Source organism: Candoia aspera, chromosome 3, assembly GCF_035149785.1.
Source record: "Candoia aspera isolate rCanAsp1 chromosome 3, rCanAsp1.hap2, whole genome shotgun sequence".
Classification (NCBI taxonomy): Eukaryota; Metazoa; Chordata; class Lepidosauria; order Squamata; family Boidae; genus Candoia; species Candoia aspera.
The window spans coordinates 187,406,651-187,419,925 of NC_086155.1; the positions used below are offsets into that span (position 1 = coordinate 187,406,651).

General features: G+C 37.6%; 1 protein-coding gene across 3 annotated transcripts in view; it reads left to right on the forward strand.

The window, feature by feature from the left end:
* Window positions 1-13,275, forward strand: part of VPS13B (vacuolar protein sorting 13 homolog B) — a 385,119-nt gene that overhangs the window by 338,291 nt on the left and 33,553 nt on the right. For 2 of the 3 annotated variants that reach the window (XM_063299549.1, XM_063299547.1), the window contains exons 45-52: window positions 1,054-1,317; window positions 4,606-4,689; window positions 4,846-5,021; window positions 6,026-6,196; window positions 8,420-8,625; window positions 10,221-10,405; window positions 11,205-11,351; window positions 12,282-12,565. In XM_063299549.1, coding sequence (XP_063155619.1) covers window positions 1,054-1,317; window positions 4,606-4,689; window positions 4,846-5,021; window positions 6,026-6,196; window positions 8,420-8,625; window positions 10,221-10,405; window positions 11,205-11,351; window positions 12,282-12,565 — 1,517 coding nt within the window. The remainder of the gene's footprint in view (window positions 1-1,053; window positions 1,318-4,605; window positions 4,690-4,845; window positions 5,022-6,025; window positions 6,197-8,419; window positions 8,626-10,220; window positions 10,406-11,204; window positions 11,352-12,281; window positions 12,566-13,275) is intronic. The other variant, XM_063299548.1, reaches the window with a different exon arrangement.

The following is a 13,275-nucleotide window of genomic DNA, read 5'->3' on the forward strand; positions in this document are numbered from 1 at the left end:
GTTGTAGCAAGTTCACTTTATAAATTGGAACTAATACACCCATCATACTGCCTCTTGGAAAATCTTGAACACTCTGCCCCCCTCTGGCTTTTAGCTATTCATACCTAGAGTAATTTCCTGCACTGATCATAATTTCACAGTAATACGGGTAACAATGCAAGAAAATAATAACACTGAAAACAAACAAACAAGACCCAGTTTAAAATATAATGTAATGCAGTAATTACTAACATTAAACTGTGTGGTGAAGGGAAAACACCAGCTCCTTCAGAGTAAAACACAGCAGCAAAGCATGAGTGCCTGCAGACTCAGTGCCTGCTGAGCATTAAGGCTGCTCACAGTACTCTTAGAAAAACAATTACAATTCATAACAAGGTAAGTGGCCTCTCAGATATTAATACCTAAGCAATTTATGGTTTCAAAGATTAAGGCTAACCCATTCAGACCTGGAAGCAGCTGCCAACCAGTGCAGGAATTTCAAGGTATGATATGGTCACAGGTAGCAGCTGGCATCCTTTGAAGCCTATTGGTGGTCTTCGTGGGTAGCACATTGCTGAACATATTGCAGTGTTCTAGACATGGTGAAACTAAGGCATGGGTAACTATTGCCAGCCTGGAGAGAAGCTGATTTAGTTTTATAATATTTTCTTGTCAGTTTTCTGGTTTGAACTGTAAAAACAAGTCTGTGCTTTTTTTCTTTACACTGATAACTGCATTCACATACCCTGATTTTAAATCAGTACTTAAAATATAGATTCCCAATTCAGATAATGTGGGAAACTGATTTAAGAATCTGTTATGTATTTCTTAAAGTTCAACACAGAAAAGAAAAATTCAGATCAGATCAGAACATGTAGATAAAAGGCCTGATCTCAGTATAGTAAACATTGGTTTACTGGCCAAGGTAGTTACATCTGAGCATTCTTTCTTTTCTATGAGCATTTTTCTATAATGAAAATCTTTGTGTTCAATGTGCATTTTAGCTTTCAGTCTATGAACTGACTCAAATAGAACATTCTTCTGTGTTGTCTGTATATGTTTTTTTTAATCTAGATAATTATTTGTGGAAGACAAATTGTATGTAGTTACCTCTCTGAAAGCATTGAAATGAAAGTTGTTCAGCATTACATTGGGCATGATGGACAGGCTGTTGTGAAAGAACACTATGATTGCCTTGAACCCAAGCAGAAACTACCATCGTATGTTCTAGAAAATAATGAATTAACAGAACTGAGTGTAAAGGCTAAAGGGAATGAAGATTGGTCAAGAGATGTGTCACTTGAGTCAAAGCTCACAGAATACAGCACAGTCATCCAGGTAAGGAAGCAAATTTTGGGGGGGAGGGCATTGAAAAAGTCAGGCTACCTCTGAATTAGAGGAAGATGGATGATCAGGCTATAATTTAGGGTGCTTCCTGATGAGTTGTTAAACATCTTCCAGGGAATCTTTTAACAATAGTTTTCTAAAGGCTAAAAATAGATAATAACAGACACACAATTAGCAATTTGCCTTAATTTCATTTAAAAGAAAGAGTAGGAATGTAGACCCTGATCCAGACTGGTTAATGTTCCCTTCTTCTTCCTCCCCCTGCAACCCATAAGCATCCCAGTCCGAATGGGGCAATTCCTATATATGCTTTTTTTTTTTAAAACCTATTCAGTTGCTAATAATGTACGTGGGTGCCATTTCTAGTCTGAACAAAAATAGGGGATAGCAAAAGAAAACCCAGTTTGGCTCTGCAAAAGAGAGGCATTCACTAAGGAAGTGTATGTGTGTGTGCGTGCATGCGTGTGCGTGCATGCGTGTGCGTGTGGTATGTATACATACGTACATACATACAGTATTCCAGAACTGTCAGGAAAGCTGTCATTAAAAACTTTATGTATGTTCAAAATAAAGAGAAAATAATTGATGTAACAGCTGCTCAGTGAAGATAATAAAATGCTAACAGCAACAGAGGAAAGAGAGTCAATTAACTCCTCTTTTTGCTCAGACGTCTCCAACAAGTGGTTGTATTACCACCAGGCAATTGCGAAGAGCAGCTAAAGGTGCTAGATTGAAACTTGAGATTGACAGAAATTTGGTCAAGGAACACCCTACTTTCAGTGAATTGTAAATCTTAGAGCTAGATGAATTCCACCCTAGAGTACTGAAGGAACTTGATGATAGCTGGCAAAACTTTTATGTATTCTCTTTGAGAAATCCTGAAGAACTATTAAAGTGCCACATAATTGGAAGAATTATGCTATTCCTGTATTTAAAAAGATCATCAAGTGCTACCCCTATGTTCAAAAAGGGGAAAGGAGAGAATGGAAGGAATTACAAATTAATCCAGTTCTGACATTGATACCTGGAAAGATTCTAGTGCAGGTAATAAATCTTTAAGGACTTTGAAAACAATGTGGAGCATCGACTGTCAAGAACAAATCTTGCAAAGCCTAACATCTATATTTTTGATAGGATAACTTCTTAGTATATTGTGGTAATGTATAGACATCATATATTATGATTTCAACGAAGTATTTGAAAAAGTACCACACAGCATTCTTATTAGCAAGGTAGCTAGATGTGTATTGAATGTCATGACAATTAAGTGGATACATAAGGAGCTTAAACATTTTAATCAAGGAAAGTTCATCAGCAATTCCTTATCCAGTGGGAATGAGTTATTATTTGATGTGCCGCAAGGTTCAGTCTGCTTCAACATTTTTATTAGTGACTTAGATAAAGAGATGAAGGAATGTTTATCAAATTTTCAAGAAACAAAATTGGGTGGGATGGCTAATACCCTAAAAGACAGAAATAAAATTTAAACCATTTTTAAGCTAGAGAAATGAGCTGACAAAAATGAACGATTTTAACAGAGACAAATAAAACTTTATTTGGATAGGAAACAGAAATCAAATATCTGGGAATGGGAAATATTTGGCTTAGTAATAGAAAAGGCATTTGACTAGTAATTGATTACAAATTGAATATGAGTTGTCAGTGTGTTGTGACTGGGGGGAAAAAAGATAAATGCAATTTAAGATAGTATCAACAGTAGTATAGTTTGCAAATCAAGAAAAGTTTTTGTTCTGCACTGGTCAGACCCCATCTTATTATTTATTTATTTATCTATCATATTTGTATAGCCACCCATCTCACATAGTGACTCTAGGCAGCATATATAACAAAACAAAATAAATAAAAGTAAAATATATAAAAATCAATAAAACTGCAATTTAAATTTAAATAAAAAACAAAGTAAAAAACAAAATGGCAGCCGGCATATATAGAGTGCATCAGTTAACGATCACATAACCATCCAACAGGCTTCACTCTACCATAAGTCCCCAAACTTGTTGACAAAACCATGTTTTGAGGGCCTTTGGAAGGCCAACAGGGTTGAGACCAGCCTGGGGGAGTGATGTTCCACAGGGTGCTAGCTATGGCAGGAAAGGCTTTCCTCCCAGGACCCATCAGACAAAACTCCCTAGCTGATGGGACTCACAACATGCCTGCCCTGACAGACCTGATGGGATGAGTAGATGTCATTGGGGAAAGGCGGTCCATCAGATAACCTAGTCCCATGCCATGTAGGGCTTTAAAGGTCAAAACCAGCACCTTGAATTGGACCTGGAAGAAAACTGGTAACCAGTGCAGCTCATGAAGCAGAGGTTTAACATGTGCAGTTCTTGAAGCACACATAACTGCCCATGCCACCACATTTTGCACCAGCTGAAGCTTCCAGATACCCTTCAAGGGCAGCCCCATGTAAAGCACATTACAGTAGACCATCTGGGAGGTGACTAGGGCATGAGTGACTGTGAGCAGGGCCTCCCGATCTAGGAATGGGCACAACTGGCACACAACATGAAGCTGCGCAAAGGCCCTTCTGGCCATGACTGCTACTTGGTCTTCAAGCAGGAGTTGCGAGTCCAGAAGAACCCCCAAATTGCATACTGGGTCTGTTTGGGGTAGTGGAACCCCATCCAGTACCAGAGATGATAAATGTTACATATTGTATCCCATTCTGGGCACCATACTGTAAGAAAGATTCCAAGAAGCTATGAAAGATTCAGGGGAAAGTAATGAGGATGATCATGACAAAAAATTAAGACCTATGAAGAGAGAGTGAAAAAGTTGGGAATGTTTAGCCTTGAGAAGGGGTGGTGAGTGAGATAATAACACTCTTCAAATACCTAAAAGGATGTAAACCCTGGGCTTTATTGTTCCAGAGAGAACACTAGGAATTAAGTTTCAGGAAGGCCTATTCACATTGCGTTTTAACAGCAAGAGAAGTCTGCTGATGGAATTTATTACTCAGAAAGTTGGTAACTCCCTTTTAGTAGACGTGTTGGAGCCAAGGCTAGAGAGCTATCAGCCACAGATGCTTTAATTTCGATTCCTGCTCTGAGGAAGGGGTTGCAGTTGATGGCCTAAATGGCCACTTCTAATTCTGTAGTGTCAGTTGGGCTCTAAACAGGCATTCTTTAGAATAACATGCAGAAGTAGAATATATCTGCTGAAAATGGTCTTAGCACTCTGCAGTCTGTTTGGTTGTGATTGTTTACTTCTATGAGGCTACATTAACCTCTATAAATATATCTTCCTTCACTGCAGGTGCCATCATCAAACAGTTCTATTATTTATGTATGGTGCATGGTTTTGATGTTAGAGGCCCAGTCACAAGTCCAGCAACGAATTGTGAGTACCTTTCCCATTGTGCAAATTGATCTTGCTCTTTATGTTCTGAATACGGTCAGTCTGACCCTCAAAAGAGATTTATTGACAGTTTGTTATAGCTGGAATGCTGAGCTGGAACACTGCATCCAATATTGCTCTGTTCTTTTACCTTTGTAGATTGTTTTCAGCCCTCTTTTTATCATAAGGAGCCATCTTCCAGATCCCATCATCATACATTTAGAGAAAAGAAACCTAGGTCTGAGTGAAATGCAAGCAATTCCTGGAAAAGGACAAGAAAAATCATTGCAAAATATAGAACCGGACCTAACCCATCACTTAACCTTCCAAGCCAGGTATAAATTTTTGTTTTTCCTAAATATGTTAGATTTCAAAGTAGTTAGATTTCAAAGTAGCTTTTGTGTCCCTACAAAACTCCGTCAGTATTGACCCTATTTCAGATGGGTAATGGAAATTTGGAGCAGTAGTTCCCAACCTCTTGCTTTATGTGGATCACCACATGGTTATTGGAAACTTAGCAGACCCTAATATAATCCGGGGGCCACTCTCTCAGCTGGCACCCACAGGACTCCAAAATTAAATAAAAATTAATTAATATAGAAGTATATACAGTATATGTCCAGAATTTTACACAGATCATCAGATCTCATCAAATGTCAATGTTCTCACCAAAGTCCTATGAGATTTCAGGCTCCAACTCAAAATACAGTAAGATTTGGCAATTTCATGGCCATCATTTTGAAAAAAAATAGTCTTATTTTATTTTGGAGCCTGAAGCACAGATCACCTGCAGGAACCTTGTAGATCACCCCAAATTGGAAACAGCTGCTTAGAGCTTAGACAGCAATCTAAGAGTTGGGTTTTAGACTGGTAAGCAACCATTGGATAAACAGCAACCATTGGATAAACAATCCACAGCTGTAGACTTCAAAATATGGTCTCCTCCCCAAAATCTAGTATTTTAATATTTTATTCACAACATAGTTTTATATTTAGTCAATTAATTTTAAATATTAATATTTTTCTAGTATTATACTATTTATATTTATGTTTTATAGTTTGAACCATTTTATTTATTTCAATTAATTATCTAGAAAATGGCTATGCATTTGAGTCTTGTAATCTTTTTGCAGACATTGAATAAAGTGTTGCATCAGTGAACATAATAAAGATATTACTATTTTTATCTTAATAAATTTGCTAATGAGGACACTTGGGATTTGCATGCTTGGAAAAATCCTTTTGAAGTCAGATAGCTGCCAAAAGTTTGCCAATTGCTTTCTTAATGAATTCATGCAATGAATACCACACCTTTTGTATTTTTTAATCTGTATGGCAGGGAAGAAGATAATCCATCTGAATGTGCAGTCCCTATCTCAACAGCACTTATTAAACAGATAGCCACCAAATCGAATACAAGTGGCACCTTATATGAAATTCTCAATGATTTCTATGGGTACAGCATCTCCCCTCAATCTGTCTGGCCTTATACAAAGAAGGATTTTGCCAGGTATTATGCCTTTTAACTATTTCCCTTTGGAGATATTCTACTTGTGATGGCAGAATGTCTTTGTAAATGATACATGATCTTCAAATAACTCATGTTTAAGGAATTTATAAATTTTAGGTTAGTTTTCTTTCCTAAAGAAGGGAAGGGGAAGGATATTTATTTATTTATTCATTCATTCATTCATTTATTTTCAAATTTTATCACCGCCCATGTCCTCCGAAAAGAGGGACCCTGGGTGGTTTACAATAAAACTAACATTAAAACTGTGAACATACAAAAATGCAAATGCAAACTGCCAAATATAAATAGAAGATAAAAATAAGTATAAGATCCAATATGCCTTGGATGTGAAATGTCCCATTCTCTCTTACTGGCCTGTCCAGGACAGAGTTGAGAAAGGCCCCTTTCCAAAATATTAGAACAGTCTTTCTCAACCTTTTGACCCTGGAGGAACCCTTGAAATATTTTTCAGGCCTCGGGGAACCCCTGCACATTCAGGCTCAAATATAGGGCAGAAGTTACAAAATTATTATATTCATTTCATGTGTAGGCCTGTAGATATGCATTAACGATGTTCTTAAACTAAAAATAAAGAATGAAACTTACCTCTTTAATGTGAAGTTTCCTAAATTTGAAATAATTTTTTAAATAAATCGTGATCTCCCAGGGAACCCCTAGAAACCTCTTGCGGAACCCTGGTCAAGAAACCCTGCACTAGAATGTCTCTTTCACTCATGATCCAGACTATTGTCTTTTGCCAAAAAAAAAAGTAATTGCTATTGTTCAAAAAAGACATTAAATATATAATTTAATTCTAAGAAAGTTAGTCTTATGGTCTAAGGGCAGAATAGTCCAGAAACAGAGTGCAGTATTAGTACCAGCAGATTTGTTCCACATCCTAATTCAGCAAATAATAGTATAGGTTACTTTGGTATCAATTTATCAGTTACAATTGTGTAAATGTAGTAATAACAACCAGAACCATGAATGAATATATCAAAAATTCTACATATCAGGAGAAGTACAGAATAAGCTGAAGACAGACAAAAACTGCTTGTAAACTTGCATTTATCTAGATAGACCTTTGGCTTAGTTTGAGCTGTTATTTATGTTTGTTTATTTTTAAAATGTTTAATAAGCAAAAGAAGAAAATGGCAGCTCAGTTCAGCCATCTGGCAGATGCTCTGAACAATGTGAGATGATTGAGGCTGCCTGTCCTTTCACGCAGTGCACAGAGCAATGCTCTGTCATCATCAGTGCCTGGGGGAGGTCAAAACAGGCAAGATGTCAGTTGTGCCATTGCGCTCAAAGCCCTTCATTTTTGTATGTGCTCCAGTGTAACTCAGAGGTACAAAGGGGCAGTGAGGATGGTGATGCCGCAACCCCATCTTGACCATTTTGACAGACACACTTGGTGTGTATCCTAAATGTGGGGGGACATTGAAAAAGGTGGGACAGGGTGGGTATCACTGGTGGACTGGTAGATTGCAAGTGACCCAGCAGCAACCTAAGGATGTCTGCTGCTAATCTCAGCCCGACCTGCATACTTCCTTAAGTCCTATAGTTTTCAGAGAGACAACCAGGAGAGTTAGGTAGCTGCAGCCAGCTCTTCCTTTTAAAAAATAAGTAAATGAGGATAGGAGATTTGCCATTAGGCTCTGTGTAAATGTATTCAGCTCCTGAAGGATCTGTAGCTGGAATATCAAGAGGATTTACTTGAGCTCATATAATTTTCAGTATCTATTAAGCATTTCCCTCCTAAATAGGAGACACTAATCTTTTCCTTTTGTAACTTCCCATCTAAAATGCATTCCAGGGCAGAGGGTAATTTTTCACATGGCAAGATAGGGGTAGGAGGGGGATGAGAGTTAATATTTATTTTAAAAAATGGCAATCATATTTGCAGAAAGCATATGTACTATTTCAAGAGTAAGAAGCTGGCAAAGAGTCTCTTTGCCAGGTGTTGCCTAGAAAAATACTTCTAATTCAATTACTTAAAAATTTCAGTTGCCTTTGATCCTTGAATAAAGCCCTATTTCAACGAAAGGAGAGAACCTAAATCAGGGACAGATTTGCCCTGATTATCTTGCAGAATCATATCTGTTACCAGGAGCATTACAGTGTAACAAAAGCTTTATGAATGGCTAGGATGATAAACGGCAAATCTTACCAATGAATAAACCATTTTCTTTTATCTCACCTTTGATGCGTTACTTGGAACAGCAGTGAACAGCTCACTCAGTGGGACAGCCCAATGCGCGTGAAGCTGTCGGTGTGGAAGCCATGTGTGAAAACCCTGCTGATAGAACTCCTGCCATGGGCTCTGCTGATCAATCAGTCCAAGTGGGATCTTTGGGTATTTGAAGGTGAAAAGATTGTTCTGCAGATTCCTACCGGGAAAACAATGATACCACCCAACTTCCAGGCAGGTTTTCCATTTAAATCTATATGTGTTATTTTCTTGAAAAAGCTTCCTTTTTATTTCATGTGGGTGGGACATGTCAAATCAGAGTTCACAAGGTCTTCTGAGCCATGACATAGGGCACAATGCATCTTGCTTTTGTCAGTAGCTACACAAGTAGAGAACCACATTAGTAACAAGCGGCAGGCATTCTTCTGCCCACTCTCCAGCTGAAAATTGGCCCACCTAATTCTATTCCTAATGCAGGACAAACAGTGAGAGGTCTCTTCCTAAGATCAGCGACAGCTTCCATTATTTGAAGTGTGAGGAACTTTTATAGGAGTTTTTAAGTTGAGAAACAAGGATAATACGCTGGCTAGGACAGTGCATGCTTTGAAAATGTTTTGGAATTGTTTCAAACTTCACACAATCCCTGTTTTTCCTCAAAATAGCTCAACTTTTTCAGGTGTCTTTGTTAGCCTTTAATAAATCCACTCATGAATATTAATGTGACTCTTAAACCATTAAAATTATAATTTCTTCTTTCTCTTGCTTTCTTTTTTGTTTTCCACAGAAGTGTGCAAAGTTTTTTTTAATACCAGAGAAGTGCTGCACTTGTGCATATTCCAAAGTCTTTTTCTGTGGAATCATTTCTGAAATGTGCACAATCCTTATATTTACTCCTTTAGGGCCCTTAAATAAACTGGGTTAAAACTCTTTAATATAACTTAACCATTTCTAATTATCTATGTAGGGTAGATTGATTTGTTGATCTAAAATACTTCTACCTAACTTTTTGTGCATGACCCTCTGATGCTTTCTTTATTTACAATTTCTAAACCATAGTATTTGGATGTACAAAATTAGTCTTAGCCTTGAATCATACATTTAGCTGGGTGAGAGGGTGCAGTACAATTGGATGATGTGGAAGTGACTTGAGTGTCTCTCCCACAACATACAAACAGACTGAATTCCCACATCATGCTAAGGTGTAATTGCACAAAGCTTTATATATTAGAATGGTAGAACAAATGAAGAGGTAAAAGCAATACCATTGTGGGTTTCAGAACCAGCAGGAAGAATGTCAATAGGGATATAGAAAGTCCTTCATCTAAATAGAAAAAAGGCAAAGGCCCAGATATAGTATCAGGGAGAAATACTGGACAGCAGTACAAATGAAAAGGATCTGGGGCCTTGGTGGATCAGAAGGTGAAAATGAGGCAACAGTGGAGCAGCAGGCTACATGGACAAAAGTTAAGTGTCGGGATCTTCATTCCTTTCTATTCTGCATTGGTTAGAACATACCTAAAATACTGCTTCCAATTTGCATTTGCATTTTAGGAAAGTAAATCATATCCAGAGAAGGTCAATCAAGAAAAGCGGTCTATAATAAGAACTTAATGAGGAATGGCTGGAGGAGTTGGGTATGCTTAGCCTAGTGAAGACAAGACTGTAGGGAAACACAATATCTATCTTCAGGTATCTGAAGGACTGTCCTGTAAAAGATGTTCCAGTGTTTGTTCAGGAAGATATAAATGTGGAAACTCCCTCTGCCTAAATATCAAATGGAACTATTGAGAAATGGAACTGTTGAGGGTAATCAAATATTTCTATTTCAGGAAGCTTTTCAAATTGGAATATATTGGGCAAACAGTAATACTGTACACAAGTCAGTTGCCATTAAGCTAGTTCACAACATGACATCACCAAAATGGAAGGATGGTGACAATGAGGAGGTGGTAACACTGGATGAAGAAGGGTTTGTTGAAGCAGAGATCAGACTTGGAGCCTTCCCAGGTCATCAGAAGGTTAGTACTACTAGCATTATATCCTAATCTTTAAAAGCAATAAACAAAAAAATGCATAAATATTTTAAAAAATACTTATCTCATTCAAAAATAACTAACTAAAGATATTCCAAATAGTCACTGGGTTGCTATGCTAGATTGGTCTTTCAAAGTAAATTAATTGCTGATCTTCCCTAGAAGGGATTTCTACTTGACTGGAAGCCATTACTGTTGCTCTTGTGCTTATTACTCAGAAGAAAACAATTTGGATTCCAGCTTTGCTATTTAGTATAGCCAGGAATGGAGAACTAAATTCTGTCTGAGAACCAGATCCCATTTCTCAACTGACCTGTCAAACAGGATAATATCAAAAGCTACAACCTTTTATCATTAGTTTGTGCAGGAAGAGGCAGGAGCAAAGGGCCCAAAGAATGGTTCTGAGGGCTATTGTTTTTTTTTCCTGTTGTGGCTAAGCAAAGATGTTCCTGCTTAAGTGCAATAAATAAGATGGTGGAAGGTCGTGAAGAAATGGAGAACTGTCAGTTAAGTCATCTGTACCACAGAGATGGAGAACTTCCAGTCAGGGGGCCTCCCATGTCTGTTTCTCTGCACTGAACGAAGGGAATGCCTTAAGAAACGGCGCAATTATTAGGCTTAGGAAGAAATGGATTTTCCCATCCTCTCTGGGTTGGAATAAGGTGGTAATGGGCAGAGTTTTATTTATCTTTCTCCAGGACAATGTGTTTTTCTATTTTTTTTCGTAGTCTGAAGACAAATCATTAATTGTATATGCTTAACCTTCTGTTACATTATTCTGCAGTTGTGTCAGTTCTGCATTTCTTCCATTGTTCGGCGTGGTATTCAGATCCTGCAGATTGAAGACAAGAGTGTACTTGTCAATAACACCCCCTACCAAATCAGTTGTAGGCCGCTGCTCTCTGTTATGAAGTCCCAGCTCAGGGAAGAGGTACAACTTTGATTACATACATTTCTTTAATATACATACAAACTGCTTTGGGGGTAAGCTTCTCTAAGCTTTACAGCAGGAGGAATCTGAGTCCGAAGTAATATTTTTCTTACTGAAGAGAAAACAATGGATAAGGAATAAGAAATAATGGCCATTTTAGGTTATTCCAGTTAAAAGGTAGATGCCACAGTACAGTCAGTCATGGAAATGAAAAACGATTGTTGTATAAGTCTTAATAGTTCATAGTATTAGTTCTGCCTGCCTGTCTTTAGAAGCTTAAGGCTGCTGCAACAGGAGCAGCACAGTCTGGAATAACTATTGAACAGTTCTAAGAATTATGGTATAGCATTTTCATATAAGGTGGGTGCATCTGCTGACAGCCTGAAACTGTTTACAGTATCTAAACTTAACTCTGTTGGTTTATAAGCATTTCCCAAGCTCTGTATACAAAACATGTGAATAAAATAAATTTAAAGCTGCAGAATGCCACACTTCCATAAATCCCTTCCTCAGGAACCAAACAAGTAACGTGAAGCTTGTGGCAGTCCTGAATGCACTTTATATGACTTGTATTGATTTTTTATTGAAATTGAGGCATCTGCTAGTATACCGTTGTACAGAACATGTTGGTTCTTTCTTTTACTAAGAAAGGTGTATGTCTTCCAATTTCATTCAAGGTAATATTTTTCAGTGAAATAATTGTGTGAGCTGCTGAAAGTTGTATATTGCTCTGTTCTCCCTCTCAAGTTCTCCCATTCCTTGGAAGAATGAAATCTGAGCATTGACAGACCAGGACAAAGACTTCATCATACATGGAATGGCAAATTCTTCAGAACTTTACAATATCAATGTGTCAAATATTCTGGCAAATAACAGTTAGGTATTCTGTTCCTTCTTTTATTTATTTTTTCTTGTCCTCTTGTTTCCTAGTTTTTATCAGCTCCAGACAGCAGAATATTCAGTGTTTGTTCTGCTACAGAGTCAGATGCTGCCAAAGCTTGTTCTGTGCTTTACTGGGACTTGATGTCTGACATTAGCCAATCCGTTTCTGAGGAGCTTCCCATTCAGAAGTATATGTTGCTTAGCTTCAAACACAACACAAATGGTCCCGACACGCCATGCTGGAGTTTACCAGCTGTCATTAGACAGGAATTCCCAAGGCAGAGCATAGCTGTACCTATTGGCAGTAGAGATGAAAATGGATTCTGCACCAGGTATGTAGACTGTGTGTGAATGAAGCTTTCATTTAAGTGGAAATAGTGTTTGATATTGTAGATTCATTAATAAATAATGGATATTTAGATTGAGTCACAAGAAATTCAGTTGTACTTTTTTTATAACCCTCTTCATAAGCTGTCTGTTATTCAGTAGCAGAGAAAGTAAAGATTTTTTTTTTCTTACAGTATGTGTTCACTGTGTGTTTCCAATAAGAAAAGTAAAGGGAAAAAAAGAAAAGAAATGTATAATATCTCACTGGACAGATCTTTTCTGGCACAGTTAATGTGAGCCAGACAATACCATGATTCTGTAAAACAAGAATGTTCTTCTTTGTGGTTACACATGTAGGTTTCCTACACCTGTGCAACGTCCTCTTGGGATGTCATGTACTGTAGCTCAGCTTTTGACAGGCTCCCTTGTCACCACCATTGTCTATGATGTAGCTCAAAGACAGTCACTTTAGTTCCTTGCAGCAGTTACAAAAGCTGTTTCATGGTTACATAAAGACCACAGAGGAAAGTAGTAGCAGCAGCAGCAGCAGCAGCAGTAGTAGTAATGTTATTTTTCTGTGCCTCTAACTAGGCCCAATAAAATACTGTGTCGAGAAATTGATACAAAAATGCACTACAACCCAGATTACTATCACAACTAAAATATAAGACCTCAGTAATCTATATGGCCCATAACATTTAAAACTGTCATTAGA